Source organism: Cherax quadricarinatus, chromosome 5, assembly GCF_038502225.1.
Source record: "Cherax quadricarinatus isolate ZL_2023a chromosome 5, ASM3850222v1, whole genome shotgun sequence".
NCBI classification, from domain to species: domain Eukaryota; kingdom Metazoa; phylum Arthropoda; class Malacostraca; order Decapoda; family Parastacidae; genus Cherax; species Cherax quadricarinatus.
In genome coordinates, this window is record NC_091296.1 from 55,905,353 (window position 1) to 55,930,828 (window position 25,476).

At 42.1% G+C, this 25,476-nt stretch overlaps 1 protein-coding gene across 2 annotated transcripts; it reads left to right on the forward strand.

Annotated features, from left to right (window-relative positions):
- The first annotated feature begins 5,184 nt into the window (after positions 1-5,184).
- RpS15 (ribosomal protein S15) lies at positions 5,185-25,476 on the forward strand. Of its 2 annotated transcripts, none has more exons than XM_070102287.1 (4): positions 5,185-5,259; positions 5,464-5,546; positions 23,993-24,227; positions 25,339-25,476. In XM_070102287.1, the coding sequence occupies exons 1-4, from the start codon at positions 5,251-5,253 to the stop codon at positions 25,450-25,452; spliced, it is 441 nt and encodes a 146-aa protein (XP_069958388.1). In that variant the 5' UTR covers positions 5,185-5,250; the 3' UTR covers positions 25,453-25,476. The 2 variants fall into 2 exon arrangements, with proteins under 2 accessions (XP_069958388.1, XP_069958394.1); XM_070102293.1 differs by lacking the exon at positions 5,185-5,259 and adding an exon at positions 5,324-5,342.

Genomic DNA, 25,476 nt, shown 5'->3' on the forward strand with positions numbered 1-25,476 from the left:
CCCTGACACTTATTGTATGGTCTCTTAACGTGCTAGTGACACCCCTGCTTTTCATTGGGGGGATGGTGCATCGTCTGCCAAGTCTTTTGCTTTCGTAGTGAGTGATTTTCGTGTGCAAGTTCGGTAAGATAAGATAAGATTTCGTTCGGATTTTTAACCCCGGAGGGTTAGCCACCCAGGATAACCCAAGAAAGTCAGTGCGTCATCGAGGACTGTCTAACTTATTTCCATTGGGGTCCTTAATCTTGTCCCCCAGGATGCGACCCACACCAGTCGACTAACACCCAGGTACCTATTTGCTGCTAGGTGAACAGGACAACAGGTGTAAGGAAACGTGTCGAATGTTTCCACCCGCCGGGAATCGAACCCGGGCCCTCCGTGTGTGAAGCGGGAGCTTTAGCCACCAGGCCACCGGGCCACCCTCTAGGATTTTCCAGGTGTATATAATCATGTATCTCTCCCTCCTGCGTTCCAGGGAATACAGGTTTAGGAACCTCAAGCGCTCCCAGTAATTGAGGTGTTTTATCTCCGTTATGCGCGCCGTGAAAGTTCTCTGTACATTTTCTAGGTCGGCAATTTCACCTGCCTTGAAAGGTGCTGTTAGTGTGCAGCAATATTCCAGCCTAGATAGAACAAGTGACCTGAAGAGTGTCATCATGGGCTTGGCCTCCCTAGTTTTGAAGGTTCTCATTATCCATCCTGTCATTTTTCTAGCAGATGCGATTGATACAATGTTATGGTCCTTGAAGGTGAGATCCTCCGACATGATCACTCCCAGGTCTTTGACGTTGGTGTTTCGCTCTATTTTGTGACCAGAATTTGTTTTGTACTCTGATGAAGATTTAATTTCCTCATGTTTACCATATCTGAGTAATTGAAATTTCTCATCGTTGAACTTCATATTGTTTTCTGCAGCCCACTGAAAGATTTGGTTGATGTCCGCCTGGAGCCTTGCAGTGTCTGCAATGGAAGACACTGTCATGCAGATTCGGGTGTCATCTGCAAAGGAAGACACGGTGCTGTGGCTGACATCCTTGTCTATGTCGGATATGAGGATGAGGAACAAGATGGGAGCGAGTACTGTGCCTTGTGGAACAGAGCTTTTCACCGTAGCTGCCTCGGACTTTACTCTGTTGACGACTACTCTCTGTGTTCTGTTAGTGAGGAAATTATAGATCCATCGACCGACTTTTCCTGTTATTCCTTTAGCACGCATTTTGTGCGCTATTACGCCATGGTCACACTTGTCGAAGGCTTTTGCAAAGTCTGTATATATTACATCTGCATTCTTTTTGTCTTCTAGTGCATTTAGGACCTTGTCGTAGTGATCCAATAGTTGAGACAGACAGGAGCGACCTGTTCTAAACCCATGTTGCCCTGGGTTTTGTAACTGATGGGTTTCCAGATGGGTGGTGATCTTGCTTCTTAGGACCCTTTCAAAGATTTTTATGATATGGGATGTTAGTGCTATTGGTCTGTAGTTCTTTGCTGTTGCTTTACTGCCCCCTTTGTGGAGTGGGGCTATGTCTGTTGTTTTTAGTAACTGTGGGACGACCCCCGTGTCCATGCTCCCTCTCCATAGGATGGAAAAGGCTCGTGATAGGGGCTTCTTGCAGTTCTTGATGAACACAGAGTTCCATGAGTCTGGCCCTGGGGCAGAGTGCATGGGCATGTCATTTATCGCCTGTTCGAAGTCATTTGGCGTCAGGATAACATCGGATAGGCTTGTATTAATCAAATTTTGTGGCTCTCTCATAAAAAATTCATTTTGATCTTCGACTCTCAGTCTGGTTAGCGGCTTGCTAAAAACTGAGTCATATTGGGACTTGAGTAGCTCACTCATTTCCTTGCTGTCATCTGTGTAGGACCCATCATGTTTAAGTAGGGGCCCAATACTGGACGTTGTTCTCGATTTTGATTTGGCATAGGAGAAGAAATACTTTGGGTTAGTCACGAGGGAGCATTCACCAAATTCAACTTCAATAACAAAAACATAAAGTGGGACCAAGTAAACCAAGTCCTAACCGATATAAGCTGGGAAGATATACTAAGCAACACAGACCCCAACTTATGCCTAGAACAGATTAACTTGGTGGCACTCGATGTATGTACAAGACTTATTCCTCTAAGAAAAAGGAGGAGTAGATGTAAAATAGAAAGAGACAGGCGCTCTCTTTACAGGCGACGGAAAAGAATAACAGAGCGGCTAAAAGAGGTCAATCTATCTGAAATGCGTAGGGAGACACTGGTCAGAGAAATAGCAAACATCGAACTTAAGCTAAAGGAATCTTATAGGAGTCAGGAATCGCGGGAAGAACTAAAAGCCATAAATGAAATCGAAAGAAACCCAAAGTATTTCTTCTCCTATGCCAAATCAAAGTCGAGAACAACGTCCAGTATTGGGCCCTTACTTAAACAAGATGGGTCCTACACAGATGACAGCAAGGAAATGAGTGAGCTACTCAAGTCCCAATATGACTCAGTTTTTAGCAAGCCGCTAACCAGACTGAGAGTCGAAGATCAAAATGAATTTTTTATGAGAGAGCCACAGAATTTGGTTAACACAAGCCTATCTGATGTTATCCTGATGTCAAATGACTTCGAACAGGCGATAAATGACATGCCCATGCACTCTGCCCCAGGGCCAGACTCATGGAACTCCGTGTTCATCAAGAACTGCAAGAAGCCCCTATCACGAGCCTTTACCATCCTATGGAGAGGGAGCATGGACACGGGGGTCGACACACAGTTACTAAAAACAACAGACATAGCCCCACTCCACAAAGGGGGCAGTAAAGCAACAGCAAAGAACTACAGACCGATAGCACTAACATCCCATATCATAAAAATCTTTGAAAGAGTCCTAAGAAGCAAGATCACCACCCATCTAGAAACCCATCAGTTACACAACCCAGGGCAACATGGGTTTAGAACAGGTCGCTCCTGTCTGTCTCAACTATTGGATCACTACGACAAGGTCCTAGATGCACTAGAAGACAAAAAGAATGCAGATGTAATATATACAGACTTTGCAAAAGCCTTCGACAAGTGTGACCATGGCGTAATAGCGCACAAAATGCGTGCTAAAGGAATAACAGGAAAAGTCGGTCGATGGATCTATAATTTCCTCACTAACAGAACACAGAGAGTAGTCGTCAACAGAGTAAAGTCCGAGGCAGGCACGGTGAAAAGCTCTGTTCCACAAGGCACAGTAGTCGCTCCCATCTTGTTCCTCATCCTCATATCTGACATAGACAAGGATTTCAGCCACAGCACCGTGTCTTCCTTTGCAGATGACACCCGAATCTGCATGACAGTGTCTTCCATTGCAGACACTGCAAGGCTCCAGGCGGACATCAACCAAATCTTTCAATGGGCTGCAGAAAACAATATGAAGTTCAACCATGAGAAATTTCAATTACTCAGATATGGTAAACATGAGGAAATTAAATCTTCATCAGAGTACAAAACAAATTCTGGCCACAAAATAGAGCGAAACACCAACGTCAAAGACCTGGGAGTGATCATGTCGGAGGATCTCACCTTCAAGGACCATAAGATTGTATCAATCGCATCTGCTAGAAAAATGACAGGATGGATAATGAGAACCTTCAAAACTAGGGAGGCCAAGCCCATGATGACACTCTTCAGGTCACTTGTTCTATCTAGGCTGGAATATTGCTGCACACTAACAGCACCTTTCAAGGCAGGTGAAATTGCCGACCTAGAAAATGTACAGAGAACTTTCACGGCGCGCATAACGGAGATAAAACACCTCAATTACTGGGAGCGCTTGAGGTTCCTAAAACTGTATTCCCTGGAACGCAGGAGGGAGAGATACATGATTATATACACCTGGAAAATCCTAGAGGGACTAGTACCGAACTTGCACACGAAAATCACTCACTACGAAAGCAAAAGACTTGGCAGACGATGCACCATCCCCCCAATGAAAAGCAGGGGTGTCACTAGCACGTTAAGAGACCATACAATAAGTGTCAGGGGCCCGAGACTGTTCAACTGCCTCCCAGCACACATAAGGGGGATTACCAACAGACCCCTGGCAGTCTTCAAGCTGGCACTGGACAAACACCGAAAGTCAGTTCCTGATCAGCCGGGCTGTGGCTCGTACGTTGGTTTGCGTGCAGCCAGCAGCAACAGCCTGGTTGATCAGGCTCTGATCCACCAGGAGGCCTGGTCACAGACCGGGCCGCGGGGGCGTTGACCCCCGGAACTCTCTCCAGGTAAACTCCAGGTCCAGGTAATCTCATTTTGTTGGTCTGGGGCTCTGCGCATACATGTCTGAACCTCAATTATGTTGTGATCTGAGTATATTGTTTTTGATATGTGACATTTCTTATCAGATCATCATTGTTAGTGAAGATGAGGTCTAGTGTATTCTCCATTCTAGTAGGCTCTATTATTTGCTGGTTTAAATTGAATTTTGTGCAGAGATTTAAAAGCTCATGTGAGAGCATTTAGCCTAGCTTTGCATTTCTTGTTTAGTTGTGGTATAGTGGATTTGTTAAAGGGTACATCTACACCAAGATATCTGGAAGTTTTAAAGTAGCTAATGATTTCACCCTGCAAATAGATGGGTGGGGGATGTCGTTTGCTTGTTAATATCTTTGTTTTAGAGGAAGATATTATGAGGCCTAGTCGATTACAAATTGCTTGAACTTCATTAAGAATGGTACTCATCTTCTTATGCCCTGTTGTATGGATCATGATATCATCAGCATAGCTTATAGCTATATGTTTAGGTGAGGCAGGTAGAGCATTTAGGAGAGCATTAATCAGAATATTAAATAGCATGGGACTAAGAACTCCTCCCTGCGGTGTACCTAAAGACATTTCTTTAGAATCACTTCTGAAGCCTTGGTAAAGGACAGAGGATACTATATTTGACAGGTATACTATTATCCAGCAGAGTAAGCTACCACCAATATTCATTTTGACTAGGTAATTTAAATATGGTGTCTAAAATATCTACTGTGAGACAAGCGCGAGGTCAAAATTTCCGGTTTTGTGTAATAGATGGTATATTATTAATCAACTAAATTAATATTTAATTGTTGGAGTTTAGAAAGAAGTTAAAAGTTATTTATTTTGAAAAAGTTTGATGGGATAAATGAATAATATTGTAGGTATATATGTTTATTTATCTAAGGTTTGCTCTCGTAGCTTTTCCTCCATGTTGAACAAGTGAGGATCAGTTTAGTACAGCCGCTCTTCAACATTACCACCGCCATGGCTGACGTAGGTGATCTCTAATACACTTCATTACATCTACGTTCATCTGGCCGCACTCTCAAACAACTTTGATATGTATCATATTTATGGTTTGATCATATATCGATAGTTATTCAGGATAGGGTTAAAAGTTTGTCTGTTTAGTATAAACTGTTTATTTTATTGTAATTGTGGACGCATAAAACTGTTTATCTTGAAACTTTTTTCCAGGCTCAAGAGCTGCGTAAGAAACGTACGTTCAGGAAGTTTACATATCGTGGGGTGGACCTGGACCAGCTGCTCGATATGACTAAGTAAGTGGCTAGGATAAAGCTGTGACATAACTAATTATTTAGAATAAAGTTGCAGTCATGGTCGGTCATCCATCATATCCGTGTTCATTATTTATACACAGTTTAGATTTTAAGAAGGTATTGTAAATAATTGATGAGAAACGTTTTACTTACAATTGTACTTCATTGAACCATTGTAGTTATTTCTTGTTAAATTTAAGAACCTAAAACTGTCATTTATGATAAGTTAGGATATCTAGTTTCCCTATCTTGATGACTGGTTCTTGATTCAAGGAACAGAAGCTGCTGTCTCACTCCTCGGATCAGAAACTGGCTCATGCTAGGGATATTCAACTTATCTAAAGGACCCCAATGGAAATAAGTCACTGACTTTTTTGGGTTATCCCAGGATCTCTACACATATGCTGCTATGTATGATAATTCTATGTAACTGTATTTGTGTATACCTGAATAAACTTACTTACTTACTTACTTACTTACTTACTTACTTACTAATTGTGTCCTTGTCTAACCTCTTCTTAAAACTACTCAAGGTCTTAGCTTCAGTGACTTTGTTCCACTCATCCACAATTTTTATTACCTAAGCTGAGATTTCCTATGTCCTCTTTATTCCCGTTTTCCATTTATATACTTCATATTCCTCCAAATTCTGTGCCTATCTCGAAAGTGCAGATTCCATGGTTCATTTCTTTCCAGAGTGCACATTTACTGAGCAAGAGCCTCGACTGCCAAGTAAACTATATACATGTATGTGATCTTTGGCTGCCTAGTAAACTAGGCTGGCAAAAAACTAGTCTTTAATTTTGTCTGTACTAAAATAAGTGCCGGAAATTGGTGTTGTACCTGTACATGATCCTATACATTTTCTTGAGGGAGTGCAGCTGCAATGTTAAATTTGTGCCAAAAGTCTGGCAATCCACTATCTGTTGTCAGTTGTTTTTAACTCCTCAATCCATTGGTTGTATCAAGGATGTCATTGGGTGATAAAAAAAAAAGGCTGTCTTGATATGTCCCCATGTCCTCCAGGAGTTAAGGAGTCCTGAGTGCAAGGTTTCTCAGGGACAGGTCCATCCTTGCTTTACCAGTAGTCATGCTTGAACTACTTGCTGAAGGCCTCAGTCACCCATGCTGTGGTGTTGGATTTCCAAATAACAGGCAACATGCTTTTATCTTTACTATTTAAAGCATGTGGATTCTTGGAGTGATAAGCAGTGGCTCACGTTTAAAGTCTTCTGATGCATTACCACAAAGAAGTAAGCTGAAACAGTATGTTGTGGCCTTTAATCTAATAGTTGTTTTTCCTTGATTCCTGATATATGTTCCAGATGGCATTTTCTAGAGCAAACCTATCTCATCAGCATTAAACACTAGCTTGAGTTTGTAGGCACCCTGAGAAATCTGTTAGTTATGTAGTGTACCTTTCATTGGCAGGATGGCCTGCAGAGGCACTCATTTCACTATATTGTACAACCCACTGCATTCTAAATCTGTAAAACTATCCAGAACTAGATGTGCACTCTTTTTTGGACTTTTCCTCCTCACACACTTGTAGTGGACAATAAAATCACTCATTAATGAACTAATGAAGGGGGGGGGGAGCTGTATGATAATGTTGATAGCCATTCCTGAATTCATGATTGTCCAGTCTGTCTTCTGAAGGTGGACTTTGTCCATTGATGCAGAAGACTGACACTAAGAATATAGTTATTGTAATTTGTATTACTACAGAACAGTACTGTACTGTATAGCAGTTTTATAGCACTCTCTGTAATTTACAGTAATTTTCCTTGCTGGAGAGACCAAGTGTAGACTACCATAATTGATAGTGGTGTCTTAGAATAATTTATATTGTCAGAGGAGCTGTAAAGCTCTACTAGTGAAAATAATGTAGATGGTCGAGAACCATACATCCTCTTGGCACCCCTACTTGCTTTAGAAGCAATTGTTAAGTACAGTACCTAATATGAATACCTAATAAAAGTGTACTGAACACTTGACAGTGCTTAGTAGAAACCCACATGGAGACGAACTCGGAAAATGAAATTGTATATTTTAACCCCCTACTGGGGCCCTCTTCAGCATGTATAAAAATGAAAGGAGAGCCCATGTCCCATGGCTTGATCGCTAGTGCACTCAACTCTCACACTGAGGTCCAGAGTTTGAATCTCCGGTACAGCTGGAAAACATTAGGGATGCGTTTCCATAAGACAGTTGCTGTCCCTGTTCACCCATCAGTGTAAAATGGGTACCTGGGTGTTAGTCTACTAGTGTGGGTCACATCCTGGGACAAAACTGACTTGATTTGTCCAAAATGCTCATCATAACCAGCAGCTTTCTATATAGTAGTGTGTCATTGATGTCAGCTAGGCCTGTAATACCTTGTACATGTACTTGTAGAAATAGATTTGTTATGATGTCTTAGATTCCCTAGTGATTTTAATTTCATATATTCTCTTCACTTTTATTTCTTTTTTATTCTCACTGACCATTTAATTACACTCATCCTGGAGAACAGGAAAATAATTTCCTACCTTCAGATCTGCTCTTGTAACCTACACATTGATGTTTCTTACTTTACTGGAAACTACTACCCTCTTTTAACTGCTTACTGCTGGTGACCTGTTTCTCATCACTAATCCAGACCGCCTTGCTCAACACTACAGAAGAAAGCCAAGGTGCTCTTTAACCACACTAATCCCACATGACAGCTCAGGCCAGGTAGTAACCTCTTGTGACTACTGTTATTCAGCTTTTAAGTTTGGGCGTGTGTGTTATTACCAATATAGAAAAAATGCTTGCTGCATTTTTTCATTTGCTAAGATTATTACTATTATATTCATGGGAGCACTGAACTTGGTCATACAGTGCTTGGGATAATGTGAAGCATTCAGGTTTGATCCAAGGAACAGAAGGTCTGGTTCAATTTCTTGGATCAATAGCCCCTCACCAGCACTTTTTTTTTTTTTTTTTAATATACAGTGGACCCCCGCTTAACGATCACCTCCAAATGCGACCAATTATGTAAGTGTATTTATGTAAGTGCGTTTGTACGTGTATGTTTGGGGGTCTGAAATGGACTAATCTACTTCACAATATTCCTTATGGGAAAAAATTCGGTCAGTACTGGCACCTGAACATACTACAGGAATGAAAAAAGTTCGTTAACCGGGGGTCCACTGTACTAGGCTTCTTAGGTATACACATATACTACGTATTGTGTAATATTGAGTGGCAAACTAAGTGACTGGACTAGATGTGTTTCATCCAGTCATAAAACAAGCTCATAGATTAAATTTGAGGTTTATTGGGGTTTAAATCTTATTTTAAATTCCCTATGCATCTTAAGGACATTATGAATATGATTAATTGAGCTTAACTCTTTCAGGGTCTGTCCCGTAGATCTACGGCTTTACGTTCAGGGTCCAAACTGTAGATCTACGCCATGAGCTCAGCTCACTCTGATAAACTGTGAATGGTAAATTTGGGCCTATATATGAGAGAATACAGTGGTCCCTCGCTTTTCGTAGTTCTCGGCAATCGTAAATTTCGCCAATCATAGGGGTATTTTCGTATAAACATGGACTCGCTTTTCATAGGTTGACTCGCGAATAGTAGTTCGTCCAGGACGCTTACGCACGGTGTGAGCCGGGGAGGCCTCCCTACCCAGCCAGTCTGGCATTGTTTACCAGTGAGTGAAGGTCCCCTCAAGTGCTCCTATGAAATATTTCATAATCCACTCATTTTAGTGCTTGCAAGTACTAAATAAGCTACCATGGCTCCAAAGAAAGCTCCTAGTGCCAAGCCTGTGGTAAAGAAGGTGAGAAATATGTACAGTGACAAAGTCTTGTACCATTTTAGGGAAGTGTTAAAGAGACGCCAGAAACAGAGCTCTCTCCACAGTTACTTTGCGAGACAGGACTAGAGTGACTCAAGGTGGTCCTAGTGGCAATAAGAAAGAGAAGAGAAGCAACCCCAGAGAAGCAATTGGTACCTGAGATGTTGCTGGAAGGGGATTCCCCTTCCAAACTGTAAACAATCCAATCTCTCTCCTCCTCCAATCTCCCATACACTAAGAAGAATCTCCAATAAAGGTAAGTGTTATGCTGTTAATGTTTCATTCATCATTTCCCATTGTATTGTTTACGTACTACATGTATATTTCATGTAAAAATTTTTTTTGTTTTAATACTTCTGAGTGTCAGAAACGGATTAATTGTATTTACATTATTTCTTATGGGGAAAATTGATTCGCAAATCGTAAATTTCGTTTATAGTAGCTCCTCCAGGAACGGATTAATTACGAAAAACGAGGAACCACTGTACATCTATGTGGTATGTGTGCACCACATAAAACAAATCCTGCAGCACACTGTGTATAATGAGAGGAAAAAAAACTGAGACTATGATTTTCGATTAAAACAGCGACTTTGCAGTGTTTTTACGTATGTTTTTTATAGTTTGCGATTTCTTGGTCTTGTTTGATAGAATGGAAGACATTTTACAGAAATAGAGATGATTTTGATTGGTTTTAGCACTGGAAACGGCTTGAAACTGAGCTCAAAGTAGTGGAAATGTTATATTTTTGCCGATGTTCAAGAGTAAACAAACGACCTCACACGTCTAATACACGCCAGCTGGTGGGTCTAATATACATTCACAAATGTGGTGATGATATTTATACAATTATTACAATATTGCATAACAGTAAACCTTCTATTTTTTGGTGTGAATAAAAATTCATTGTGAATAAAATATCAAAATGGAATTTATTTGTAAAGCCTCAAAACATAACTAATGAACAGAGGAAATGTTAGTTTAGTGCCAGAAATACCTACATTGTTTATTCTGGAACCTATTTTGAAATTGGAATATTTTGAACTTTGTGTTAAATCGGCCAAATTACCAATTTCCGATCACTTTATTTTGTAGTTGAAACAGTTGACTTGGCGATTTCTTGTGCTCAATCGATAGAATAGAAGCAATACAAGTGAAATAGCTAAGAATTTGGTCGACTAGAATAATGTAATTAGCCTAAAATGGGAGTCAAAGTCGGCAAAATCGCCGATTCATAAATATCAGTGACACCTCAAAATTTGCGAGAGCATAATTTCGTCAATTTTCCATCAAATTTCGTACTTTGTTTTATTACTATCAAAAAAAGATTCTCTACCATTTCATAAGAAAAACTAACAAATTTTGGTACTAGTTGTACTTAAAATTTAGTAGTGGTCTTCTGTTCTTGTTGGTAGCAATTAGTTATTGCCATTGTAATCTTAGGTTAAGCTTACCTGAAATGCTCTGTATAACTACATCTTTTTACATGCACAACTAAGTGTCCCCTATCTCTACAAACATTGTATCATGCTGAAATACAATATTATTATATTTATTCTTTCATATTCTATAATCTTTATCATACCATTACATTTTCTCCTATCAGCTAGTGAGAGCATATCAAATGTTTTCAGCCTAATTATTAGCTTTTATTTTCTTTAGTATTTTGTAGAACTTTGGAGACAAAAACTTGGAGACAAACTTGGAGACAAAAAGAATGCAGATGTAATATATACAGACATGGTAAACATGAGGAAATTAAATCTTCATCAGAGTACAAAACAAATTCTGGCCACAAAATAGAGCGAAACACCAACGTCAAAGACCTGGGAGTGATCATGTCGGAGGATCTCACCTTCAAGGACCATAACATTGTATCAATCGCATCTGCTAGAAAAATGACAGGATGGATAATGAGAACCTTCAAAACTAGGGAGGCCAAGCCCATGATGACACTCTTCAGGTCACTTGTTCTATCTAGGCTGGAATATTGCTGCACACTAACAGCACCTTTCAAGGCAGGTGAAATTGCCGACCTAGAAAATGTACAGAGAACTTTCACGGCGCGCATAACGGAGATAAAACACCTCAATTATTGGGAGCGCTTGAGGTTCCTAAACCTGTATTCCCTGGAACGCAGGAGGGAGAGATACATGATTATATACACCTGGAAAATCCTAGAGGGACTAGTACCGAACTTGCACACGAAAATCACTCACTACGAAAGCAAAAGACTTGGCAGACGATGCACCATCCCCCCAATGAAAAGCAGGGGTGTCACTAGCACGTTAAGAGACCATACAATAAGTGTCAGGGGCCCGAGACTGTTCAACTGCCTCCCAGCATACATAAGGGGGATTACCAACAGACCCCTGGCAGTCTTCAAGCTGGCACTGGACAAGCACCTAAAGTCAGTTCCGGATCAGCCGGGCTGTGGCTCGTACGTTGGTTTGCGTGCAGCCAGCAGCAACAGCCTGGTTGATCAGGCTGTGATCCACCAGGAGGCCTGGTCACAGACCGGGCCGCGGGGGCGTTGACCCCCGGAACTCTCTCCAGGTAAACTCCAGTATTTTCTAGCTTACTGTCGTTTTACTCCCATTGAAAATAGTGTACTTGAAAGTTTCACTAAAGTATGGAAGTTTATCGTGATTACATAAATATGATCGTCAAATTTTTTTTGTGAATATGATGATGGTATACAATACCAACAAGTTAATAATTAAAACAACACTTGCAACTGTTAGTTATCTTATTCCGAAATGTTTTGCCTACACAGTCAACCTTTTCAGTCTAATAAAGAAGAGGCAGCCGAAGCAGTAGAGATGTGATTGGGCCATTACCCTCAAAGACTTAGTTTTGAGGTGGTCACACTCTCAGCCTGGAGAAAAGTTCTGCTCCATAGTCTGGATGGTTTAGTCATAGGTTGACCAAGATGGTATATAAATTGACAGTGTATTAAGCAGTTGAGAATCCAACAGTCCAATAGTCATATGTTGTCTAATATTGTACAGCCTCTCCTCACTTGACAGAGTTCCATTCCTAAGACCACGTCGGTAAACGATTTCGTCGCTTAGTGAGGAGCATACTATAATAGTTGGTTTGAGTCGACCATCTTTGATATTGTTTTAATGTCATCTTTGCACTATTTATAACATTTGATATATTTTTAAATGTTTATACAGTAGTGTACTGTATATTGTAATAAAAAAGAATAGAGGAAATTGGCTCTGCTGTACATTATTTAGGCATGCATACTGGTCAGAGGGCCTGTCGTAAATCCGAGGCATCGGTAAATGAGTACATTGCTAAGTGAGGAGAGGCTGTATTTCATTTATGTTCGACAGTGGACAGGTTGCATTTCAAATTCTAGTTTATCCGTTTGCTGCATTTCTACCACTAGAATTTTAATAGTTAAATTTTAATCTGTCACTTCTAATGCTTTTTACCAATATTGTCAAGCTTCCTACTGTCTTCAACAAACTCGATTAATCCTCAAATGCTAACTTATTTACAACACTGCATATTTATTGGTTTCAGTGACATTGTAAGGGTTCTTTTTATTAATATCTGGCTGTAATTGTTTAGAAATTGTACTCATAACTGTATGACTGTTAAGTCTTGATAGTCTCTTGTCGCTAATCTGTTCGTTTCCTGAAGAAATTATATTTTGTTTAGCCGTGTCACTCCTGCAGAATTGTTTCCTCTCTCTCTCTTTTCTAGTAATTTCTTAAGCCTTTTGGAAGTCCATAATTTTTTTTTTTGTAAAGTAATCGTTCCGTGTCTTTGTCTAAGACTTGTCAGTGTCAGCAAGATAACCAAAGCATTCTTTAACCCTTAAACTGTCCCAACAGATCTATGTTCACATGCGTAGTGCTCCAAAAGTAGATCTATTTTTTTTTTTTTTTCAAATATAACAAAAAAAAAATGTAGATCAAAGTTTTTTTTTACACGTTTTCAAATGTAAAAAACAAAAAACAAAAAGAAGATTACATTTTTTTACATACTTTCAAATGTTGAAAAAACGTAGATGTACGTTTGGACAGTTTAAAGGTTAAATGTCAGAAAGGGTATGGGCATTTTTCACCCATGTATTGGAGAGGACAAACTGATCAGAAAATACAAAGTGTGTACTTATTGACTCCCTTTTGCACTTATGTATGACTGGTTAACTCTTTTGAGGTCATTGCTGTAGTACTGTGGCTTTAACATCTGGGTCAGTGGCATAGATCTATCTGATGAGCTCAGCTCTCACAACCTGTGAGTGGTAAATTTTGGTCTAGATAAGAGAATAGGTCTATGTCGTGAGTGTGCACCATATAAAAAAAATCCTGCCCCATGCAGTGCATAATGGCGAAAAAAAAGCTGACTGGGTTTTTGGTTGAAAATAGCAACTTTGTGGGTTTTCAGATGGTTTTCATGGTTTTATCCTTGGTTTCTTGGTAGAGTGGAAGATACATTACAGAAATAGAGATGATTTTGATTGGTTTCAGGAATGAAAATAGCTTAAAATTGTGCTCCAAATAACCGAAATAATTTATTTTTCCCAATATTCCAGAGTACACGCATCGCTTGTCAGCAATACGCGTCAAACTGGTTGGTCTATGTTCAAGAGTGCACTGACGTTGTTTATACCATTATTACCATAATGCATGGAAGTGAAAAAAAAAAAAATTTAATAAAAATTCAAAATGGAATTCATCTGTAATATTGGAGAAGCTGGGGACATAACTAATGAACAGGAAATGTTATTTTAGTGCCAAGAATGTCTCCATTGTTTATTCTTGACCCTATATTAAAATTTGTGTAAAATTGGCCAAGTTACCAATTTATGATCACTTTATTGGGTAGTTGAATGGGAGGTTTCTTGTAAATACCTCCTCTTCAAGGGGGGCTCCTTGGCGTGGTGTAGAGGCTCTTGGTCTGAGGAATTAGACCTGTCGGTCTTCTTCTTCAGACCGAACCTAATTACCCCCCATTCTCCCCTCCCCTATTCCATCCTCCCCTCCCCTATCCCATCCTCACGTTTTTCCATTCCTCCTCCTCCTCCTCCCCACCCCTCCCTTTTGCCCTTCCTCTTTTTGGCCTTTGGGATTTCTCCCACAGGCGCGCTAGTTCCTAGGTAGGGGAAAGGACACCGGGGTCCATCCCATTCCGTTGAGGTTCTTGGCGGTGGCGTAGTTTGCCGTGGAATCTGGATCGCCTGGGGATGTCCCGATCCCTCTCCTGTATCCCGGAGTAGCTTTGGGTGTCTTTCGGGCGACGGATGTATCTCTGGAAGCCACCTTTCGGATTCCGGGGGTGGTGGCCGAAGGAGGTATGCTTTGTGGCGGATATCCGGCCGCCCTCTCTTTTGTCCACCAAGGTAGCTCGGCAGATGTGAGGTTGCTATCCCGGATTGCTTGTTTACTGGCATGAAGGGTAGGGTATGGCACAGGTTCCATGCTGCATCTGCGCTACTAGCAGTGCTGAGGTCCTCTTGGGCGCAGAGGGAGATTTCCGGCCCTTTCGTTCCTCCTGGGAACTATTCCTCCCCGCTCCCCCCTTTTTTTTATTCTTTTTTTTATTTTTATTTTCTTCTTTCTTTTTTTTTCTTAAAAACAAAAAGCAAAGGAGTAACCTAACCATGGAGAACCCAATCCATGAACCCACTACCCCCGGGCCCCTTCTTGATACCGCACCCCATTCTGACCCTGCCTTGTGTTTAGACCACTCTTCGGACACTCCTGATGCCCCTGTACCTCTTGCTGGTGCTGTTTCCTCACCCGCTTCAGGTACCGGGGCTTCGACTGACTCCTTCGATTTGTCTGAACTCCGCTCTCCTTTGACTATGCTTCCGGCTTCTCCCTCTACGGTACGGCAATTTTCGAATCGTCCGCCCATTTCACGCTGGACCAACTCCGGTCATACTCCTAAACGCCAACGTCGATCTCCTGATGATGCTCCTTCGTTACCTTCCCATTCTACTCGGAAAAGACCGACACGTCAAGCACTCCCTCTCCACGCTCAGTTTCGGACCACACAGTGGACTAAATTCTTTATTTTAAGACCGACTTCTTCTTCTGCCTACCTTTCTGACCATAGTATTGGCAAAGCGCTCCTGCGTCATGTTGGTAGAGATATTTCATTTCATGCTTTCAAGAGCGGTACGTGCATCGTCACTGTCCAGAATGCTACCTAAGCTCATGATCTTTCTCTCCTTTCGAATATCGATACTACTCCTATCACTATTGAAAAACATCTTTCTCTCAATTCTTCTAGTGGTACTGTCATTCTGCCCCATACCATAGTCCAACAGAATTTCCAGTCATGTGGCAATGACATTCTTGAACAGCTGGAACTCCAGGATCTCCCAATCCTCAAAGTAGACACTTATGTCCTTCCTGCCCGGGGGCGGAGACGTTACCCTTGCAGTGTGGCTCGTTTAGCTTTTGACAGCCAAGAACTCCCGTCCTCTGTATATGTCGCGGGACATCAGTTACAAGTTCAAAAGGTGATACCTACACCTCAACAGTGTAGAAATTGCTGGCGTTTTGGTCACCCAGCAAAATATTGCAGATCTATGGCCGAATGCCCAGTCTGTGGTGCCGACGACCATTCTAATACATCTTGCAGTCAACCTCCATCTTGCCTTAATTGTAATGAAGCTCACCCTTCGTACTCCCGCCGTTGCCAGGTCTACTTAAATGAATGTGAAATCCGTTGCCTCAAAGAGGCAGAAGGTCTCCCTTATGCTATGGCAGTTGCTCATCTCCGCCTCCAAGGGAGACTACCCCATGTTTCTTATTCTCGTGTTTCCAAACATCCCCCCACTTCTGGGGTCCCATCTTCTGCAGCCTCTGTTGTTACCCCTCCCATAGCCACTCCGGCATCTAATCCTTTTGCTGTCCTTGGCTCTGACGTCCCAACTACAACTCAGTCTGTTCTCACATCTTCGCGTCCTTCCTCACAAGCCCCAGTATCGACAAGACCTCGTACGACACCTAATACCAATCGCCCCTCTACTTCTCAGAAGTCCAAAAAATCCACATTGCTCAAATCTTCTTTGCCCCTTCCTTCCCTTCTTCCACCTCCACACTTTACCTTTCCAGTCTCTGTACCTAGTTCTTCCCCTCTCTCTGGCTCTATTACAAGTGTGGAGATTCACCCTCCTCCTCGTACTATGCCTTCCACCCCCGTCCCCTCCCAAGTTTCTCCCTCTTCTGCCACCTCCTAGGTTTCTGCCTCTTCTGTCCCCCCCCACACTTCATCTCCAGTCCCTTACACTCTTCCCTCCCCCTCTACTTTGGTACAGTCCATTACTGTCCCAATCTTTACTCACCCTCCTCCTTCTATCTCCAATATGGTCTCCCATACATCTTTGAATTCAGAAACACTTGAAGCCATTTCAGAATATATTGCAGAGACTAAACCTTCAATGGACACTGATTCACTTCCTGTTCCTTCTCTTCCCTCTCCTCCATCTTCACAACCCCATTCTTCGCAACGCTCCGTTCCTTCGCTGCTTGAATGTCTTCCAATGCCACCACACATTGACTTTTCTAACCCCTCTAGTCCGTAGGTGCCTTTACCTACAGATTCCTGGTATTTTCTTCATCGCCAATCATGGCCTATTTACAGTGGAATATCCGCGGCCTCAGGGGTAATCGGGGTGAGCTTCAGATGTTGCTTTCCAGGTTTTCCCCTGTTGGTGCTTGCTTACAAGAACCAAAATTACACTCGGCTGTTTTCCAACCTATCTCAGGCTATAATTTATTGTATTCTTCGGATCCTTTCTCAGATGGGACCTTTAATGAAAGTGCCCTTCTACGCAATGATATTCCGTACTGTCAACTATTTGTTCATACCTCGCTGCATTACACTGCAGCCCGTATCCACTTGAATAAGTGGTTTACAATATGTTCTTTATATCTCTCTCCTTCTCGAGCATTTTCTATCCCAGACTTTGCCTTTCTTGTTTCATCCTTACCACCACCACTTCTGTTACTTGGTGATTTTAATGCCCACCATTTCCTCTGGGGAGGGTCTCATTGTGACTCGCGTGGCATCCAGTTGGAGGCTTTTCTCGCCTCTCACCCCCTCCATGTTTTAAATACGGGTACTCCCACCCATTTTGATCCTCGTACTCATACTCTCTCTCGCATCGATCTATCAGTCTGCTCTTCCTCCACTGCACTAGACTTCACCTGGTCTGCTCTACCGGACTTACATAACAGCGATCATTTTCCAATCATTCTTACTTCTCCTTCCTATTCACCACCTTTCCGTAGCCCTCGCTGGCAATTTTATCGGGCAAATTGGGATCCTTACTCACACCTCACTGCTTTTAGTGAGGTTCCTTCTTCATCCTCCATTGATGAGCTCCTGCACATCTTCTCGATGTCAGTTTATACCGCAGCTTCTCATTCTATACCCCAAACCTCAGGCAGGCATTCTCAGAAGTGCGTGCCTTGGTGGTCTCCTGCTTGTGCTCGTGCAGTACGTTTGAAACGCGCTGCATGGGGCAGGTACCGGTACAATAGAACCGCTGAGAGACTTCTTGATTTTAAGCAGAAGCGTGCGATCGCTCGCCGTGTCATCCGTGAAGCTAAACGCACTTGTTGGCGAGACTGTTTCCACCATCACCTCTGCTTCTTCTATGAGTGCAGTCTGGAAAAAAGTGAGGAAATTGAGTGGTAAATACTCTCCTGACCCGGCTCCTGTTCTACGGGTCGCTGGTGTTGATGTAGCAAACCCTCTCGACGTTGCCATTGAACTTGGCACACATCTGGTCCTTATTTCCCGGGGGCTCCATCTATGCCCCTCGTTTCTTTCCTCAAAGTCTGCCAGAGAGTTAGTACCCTTGAACTTTTCTTCTCTCAGAGAAGAACAGTATAATGTGCCTTTTACACTTCAAGAACTAGAGGCAACGCTCTCAGCTTGCCGATCATCGGCAGCTGGGCCTGACGACATTCATATTCGTATGTTATAACATTTACATCGGTCAGCCCTTGTAGTCCTCTTACACCTCTTCAGTCTTATTTGGGCACAAGGAGTTCTTCCCCAGCTGTGGAAATCTGCCATTATTCTCCCTTTCTGCAAACCGGGTACTACAGGACATGATGCCTCCCACTATCATCCCATCGCTCTTACTAGTGCAGTTTGCAAAGTGATGGAACGTCTCATAAATCGACGTTTAATGTGGTATTTAGAGACGCACAACAGTCTCTCCGCTAGTCAATATGGCTTTCGTAAGGGTCGTTCTACCATAGACCCCTTACTGTGCTTGGATATGTATGTTCGTAATGCCTTTGCGAATAATCACTCAGTTATTGCCATATTTTTTGACCTTGAGAAGGCATATGACACAACTTGGAGGTATAATATTTTGGCCCAGGCCCATTCCCTAGGCCTCCGAGGCAATCTACCATCCTTCCTTTAGAACTTTTTAACTGACAGACATTTCCGTGTTCGAGTCAATAATGTTCTTTCCCCGGACTTCGTCCAAGCTGAAGGTGTCCCTCAGGGATGTGTTCTAAGCACAACACTTTTTCTCCTTGCTATAAATGATTTGGCCTCTGTTCTTCCACCCAATATTTGGTCATCACTATGTTGATGACTTCGCTATTGCTTGTGCAGGCGCTGACTGTCACCTCATTGCAGTTTCTCTCCAGCATGCGGTCGACAGTGTTTCCACTTGGGCCACCACGCATGGGTTTAAATTTTCAAGTACCAAAACTCACCAAATTACTTTCACTAGACGCTCTGTCATCTCCGATCATCCTTTGTATCTCTATGGCTCCCGTATCCCCGAACGTGATAGTCAGGTTTCTAGGCCTTCTCTTTGACTGTAGGTTATCCTGAAAACCTCGCATTACCTCTCTGAAGGCAACTTGTCACAGCCGGCTAAACCTTCTTAAAACCCTTCCTCATCTTTCCTGGGGAGCTGATTGTCGAACTCTGCTTCGCCTACATTCAGCCCTCGTTTTATCGAAACTCGATTATGGTGACCAGATTTATTCCGCGGCCTCTCCTGCTACTCTCTATAGCAGTGGTTCCCAAACTGGGGGTAAATTACCCCCTGGGGGTAATTTAACCATTTTTGGGGGGTAATGGAGGGGTGACAGAAAAAAAGTTATGAATTCTGAAAATCAAGAAAACAATGCGGTACCCGGTATGAGGATTATTGTTAACTTTGTCTTAGTATATAAAGTTGTAAAGTAAACCTATTATAAGTAAGAAATAAAGTTAAACCAAATAACAGTAAACATCAAAAACTAATATACAGTATTAGAAAAGAAGAAATATATAGCTAAGTGTGTGGAAACCCAAAAGTATTTTGACAAGTATGCTTCAGGACAAAAGTCACTCAGTAGCCCAGATCGACCTGTCCAGTACGCGTCACTCACTTCCTGAGGCTGCCTCTATTTCACACTGTCAGTTTATCTGTGAGCATCAGCCGAGGTAGACATAAGCTGGTATGTATGTGTACTGCCCTGTGCAGTATATAGTTAGTATTTACCCACTGTTACTGTGAATTTGTAGCTATTATTAATTTTATATATAATGTATGTGTGGTTCTTACGTTTTCAATGGTTTTGCTAGGATTAGCAGAGTATGCGAGGCTGTATATGTTCACGTTTAGCCATGTATATCAATAATAACAACATTTTGTGAAAGGGGTAACATGCTTTATGTGGCATGTTAAATTGGGTAACAAGCTGAAAAAGTTTGGGAACCACTGCTCTATAGCCTTAACTCTATCCATCACCAAGGATTACGTTTGTGCCTTGGTGCTTTTCGCTCTTCCCCTGTTGAGAGCCTCTATGCAGAAGTGAATGTTCCATCCTTGTCTGATCGCCGTGATGCCCATTGCCTTCGCTACTATGTACGCTCTCACAATCTCCACAATCCTTCCATTTATAGAATGGTCACCGATATTAGTAGACATTCTTTATTCGTTCGCCGCCCCTGTTTGCTCCGTCCCTTTTCTCTTCGCCTACATTCACTCTTGTCTTCCCTTCAGTTACCACCTTCATATGTTCATGTAGCATCTCACTTTTCCCTACCCCCCTGGGAAGTTCCAGCTGTTCGGGTCTGTTCTTTCTCACTCCCTGGCTCGAAAGCTCAACTGCCTACGGTGGCTTCCCGCTCTCTTTTTCTTGATCACTTCCACTCCCATTCTCATGCCACCGCTGTGTACACAGATGGCTCTAAGTCTTCAGACGGCGTCGGATTCGCAGCAGTGTTTCCGGACAGCGTCGTACGGGGGCATTTACTATCTTCAGCTAGCATTTTTACTGCTGAACTGTATGCCATTCTTGCAGCACTTATTCGTATCGCATCTATGCCTGTGTCATCATTTGTAGTAGTCTCAGACTCCCTTAGTGCTCTACAGGCTATACGAAAATTTGATACATCTCATCCCCTAGTTCTCCGTATCCAACTTTGGCTACGCCGTATCTCTACCAAACATAAAGATATTGTTTTTTGTTGGGTCCCTGGTCATGTCGACGTACAGGGCAATGAACAGGCAGACACTGCTGCGCGGTCAGCAATACATGACCTACCAATTTCCTATCGGGGTGTTCCATTTCTGGACTATTTTGCTGCAATAGCTACCCACCTTCGCACCCGTTGGCAACAACGTTGGTCAACTCTGCTCGGTAACAAACTTCATTCTATTAAACCGAGCATAGGTTACTGGCCGTCTTCTTGTCATCAGTGCCGAGGTTGGGAGACCACTCTCTCCCGCCTTCGCATTGGCCACACTCGTCTTACTCATGGGTATCTCATGGAGAGGCACCCTGTTCCTCTCTGTGAGCAGTGTCAAGTTCCAGTATCAATTAGCCACATTCTGTTAGACTGCCCTCTCTATCAACAAGCACGCAGAATTTACCTCCGTCGTCGTCTTCGTTCTACTACTCTCTTTACCTTCCCTTCTTGCTGATGGACCCTCCTTTAATCCTGACTCTCTCATTGACTTCTTGACAACGACTGATTTACTCCACAAACTCTGATGATACTTTTTGCACTCCCCACAGCCCTTTCTAGTTCAGTCTCTTGCTGCCCTTTACCCTTTCACCATCCACTACCCCGCTGTTATCCGTAACCTATTACTCATCCATCTCCCTTTTGCCACCTGATGCCCTCGCTTCCTTCCTGCCCTGCAGCGCTGTATAGTCCTTGTGGCTTAGCGCTTCTTTTTGATTATAATAATAATAATATGCAGAAGTGAATGTTCCATCCTTGTCTGATCGCCGTGATGCCCATTGCCTTCGCTACTATGTACGCTCTCACAATCTCCACAATCCTTCCATTTATAGAATGGTCACCGATATTAGTAGACATTCTTTATTCGTTCGCCGCCCCTGTTTGCTCCGTCCCTTTTCTCTTCGCCTACATTCACTCTTGTCTTCCCTTCAGTTACCACCTTTATATGTTCATGTAGCATCTCACTTTTCCCTACCCCCCTGGGAAGTTCCAGCTGTTCGGGTCTGTTCTTTCTCACTCCCTGGCTCGAAAGCTCAACTGCCTACGGTGGCTTCCCGCTCTCTTTTTCTTGATCACTTCCACTCCCATTCTCATGCCACCGCTGTGTACACAGATGGCTCTAAGTCTTCAGACAGCGTCGGATTCGCAGCAGTGTTTCCGGACAGAGTCGTGCGGGGGCATTTACTATCTTCGGCTAGCACTTTTACTGCTGAACTGTATGCCATTCTTGCAGTACTTATTCGTATTGCATCTATGCCTGTGTCATCATTTGTAGTAGTCTCAGACTCCCTTAGTGCTCTACAGGCTATATGAAAATTTGATACATCTCACCCCCTAGTTCTCCGTATCCAACTTTGGGTACGCCGTATCTCTGCGAAGCATAAAGATATTATTTTTTGTTGGGTCCCTGGTCATGTCGACGTACAGGGCAATGAACAGGCAGACGCTGCTGTGCGGTCAGCAGTACATGACCTACCAATTTCCTATAGAGGTGTTCCATTTCTGGACTATTTTGCTGCAATAGCTACCCACCTTCACGCCCATTGGCAACAACGTTGGTCAACTCTGCTTGGTAACAAACTTCATTCTATTAAACCGAGCATAGGTTACTGGCTGTCTTCTTGTCATCAGTGTCGTGGTTGGGAGACCACTCTCTCCCGTCTTCGCATTGGCCACACTCGTCTTACTCACGGGTATCTCATGGAGAGGCACCCTGTACCTCTCTGTGAGCAGTGTCAAGTTCCAGTATCGATTAGCCACATTCTGTTAGACTGCCCTCTCTATCAATGAGCACGCAGAATTTACCTCCAATGCCGTCTTCGTTCTACTACTCTCTCTTTACCTTCCCTTCTTGCTGATGGACCCTCCTTTAATCCTGACTCTCTCATTGACTTCTTGACAACGACTGATTTACTCCACAAACTCTGATGATGATACCTTACGTACTCCCCTCAGCCCTTTCTAGCTCAATCTCTTGCTGCCCTTTACCCTTTCACCATCCACTGCTCCTCTGTTATCCGTAACCTATTACTCATCCACCTCCCTTTTGCCACCTGATGCCCTCGCTTCCTTCCTGCCCTGCAGTGCTGTATAGCCCTTGTGGCTTAGCGCTTCTTTTTGATTATAATAATAATAATTGTGAATCCCTTCACTAAATATTACCCTGCTCACACTCCAACAGCTCATCAGGTCCCAAATACCATTTGTCTCCATTCACTCCTATCTAACATGCACATGCACGCTTGCTGGAAGTCCAAGCCCCTCGCCCACAAAACCTCATTTACCCTCTCCTCCAACCTTTTCGAGAACGACCCCTACCCCACCTTCCTTGCCCTACAGATTCATACGCTCTCCATGTCATTCTACTTTGATCCATTCTCTCTAAACGACCAAACCACCTCAACAACCCCTCTTCAGCCCTCTGACTAATACTTTTATTAACTCCACACCACCTAATTTCAAAACTCCAAATTTTCTGCATAATATTTACACCACACAGCCCTTAGGACATCTCAACTGCCTCCAACTGCCTCCTCGCTGCAGCATTTACAACCCAAGTTTCATAGCCATATAAGAGTGTTGGTACTACTATACTTACATTCCCTTCTTTCCCTCCATAGATAACGTTTTTTTTGTCTCCACATGTACCTCAACGCACCACTCTCCTTTTTTACTTCATCAATTCTATGATTAACCTCATCCTTCATAAATCCATCTGCTGACACATCAACTCCCAAATATCTGAAAACGTTCACTTCTTCCATTCTCCTCCACAATTTGATATCCAATTTTTCTTTATCTAAATCATATGATACCCTCATCACCTCACTGCTAATTTCAGGATGTAATCTTCCATGCATTGCTACACAATTTATTTGTAAGGTACCTTGTAACGAATAGCTCGTACAAATGAGGTAGTGGGCTTCACATCTGCACCATCTATGTTAACACTCAGTTCAAGGTTATACAGTATTAGATAAATTCGGTGTCAGTGAGGCCATCTGCATTGTCTTGATTCCTGTTACCTGTGCACAGAATATCCTCCTTCACTGCAGTTAATTTACTTTTACATGTTTTTATTGGCAATATTATCAACTGCACCAGTGATGTAAAAACATTTGGTTACCTATCAAAAATTTCAGTGAGCAGCTGGTCGAGTTGTTTCCCTGCCGCCAACGTCGTCGTTTCCAGCGGGGACTGAAGCGCAAACACATGGCCCTTCTAAAAAGACTGCGTAAAGCTAAAAAGGAGTGCCCTGCTCTTGAAAAACCTGCTGTTGTAAAGACACACTTACGTGACATGATCATTGTTCCCGAAATGGTGGGATCTATGGTGGGTGTATACAACGGCAAAACCTTCAATCAAGTTGAAATTAAGGTTAGTATGTTGGTAAGACTGTGTTGTAATGGATGTTAATACGTATAATTGAATATGGATACTGCTGATTTATTTGCAGAATCCTGCATATATTTTTTGAGGACATTACTGTGAGGTAAGCCAGTGTTGCAAGAGACCTACTTCAAGTTTGGATGGAGAAGTCCAAATATTCAGTTCATTCAGGTATGTTGGTATTAAGAATGTGTGAATAGTGTTCTGAGGCCTTTAGTGAGGAATCTGCATGAAAGGTTACTAGTTACAGGCACAGTATCAGGTTTAATTTGTTAGATTTTCATAAGCAAATTATTGGAAAATAGAATTTTAACCACATTCTTCTCCCACTGAGTTAGGGTGCCCCCTCCCTTCTCAAAAAAAAAAGGGGGGGGGGGGGATTAATCATTCATTCAATAGCTTTCTTGTCAGAAGTGCAAAAATCACAAATTGTAAAAAATTGTCAGAGTTTAAGATTGTGTGATGTAGAATGTGTCAATTTTATTTTTTTATGCAATTGGTGAATTATAAATAATAGGATGATCATTTAAACTGAGGTCCCCCACATTTTTTCCTTAGTCACTCTGTCTGTAGGAAATGGCCTGTGGTAAAAACGATAATTTTTAATTCACAGCTACATTGTATGGGGGTAAAATATCAGTATTTCATATTAAATTAGAGCCTGCATTGAGAGGAAAAAATTTTATGTTTACACTTGTTTTGTAAAAGTATTTGAAAAAATGAACCCATAGCAATGGTTGATCAGATTGAGGTCAATAGGTTAATCATTTCCTCTGGAATTTGTATAAAATATGATATTGGCTATGGATTATTGAAAGTTAAGGTTTTAATTGAAGTGTATTTTGTTTTACATAAAATACTGTAAAATTTTTTTAAAGTGCTAAATGATTTTTCAGATTTGTCACTAACACAAGACTTTATTAATCATGTATTTACACTTCTTTAAAGCCATGACTATTTTGATTTTAGAAAATACTTTGAGTGGGCAATGATAAAATACTTTTAAAACTGTGATGGTTATAATCATTGACAGTGTAGATTTTTGATATTTATATCTTGTATAAAAAAATTCAACTTAACTGTGCACTTTCTTTTTCAGCCGGAGATGATCAGTCATTATTTAGCAGAGTTTTCTATAACTTACAAACCAGTGAAGCATGGTAGGCCTGGTATTGGTGCCACCCACAGCTCTAGGTTCATCCCTCTCAAGTAAATTGTAATAAAGAAATGACAGTAA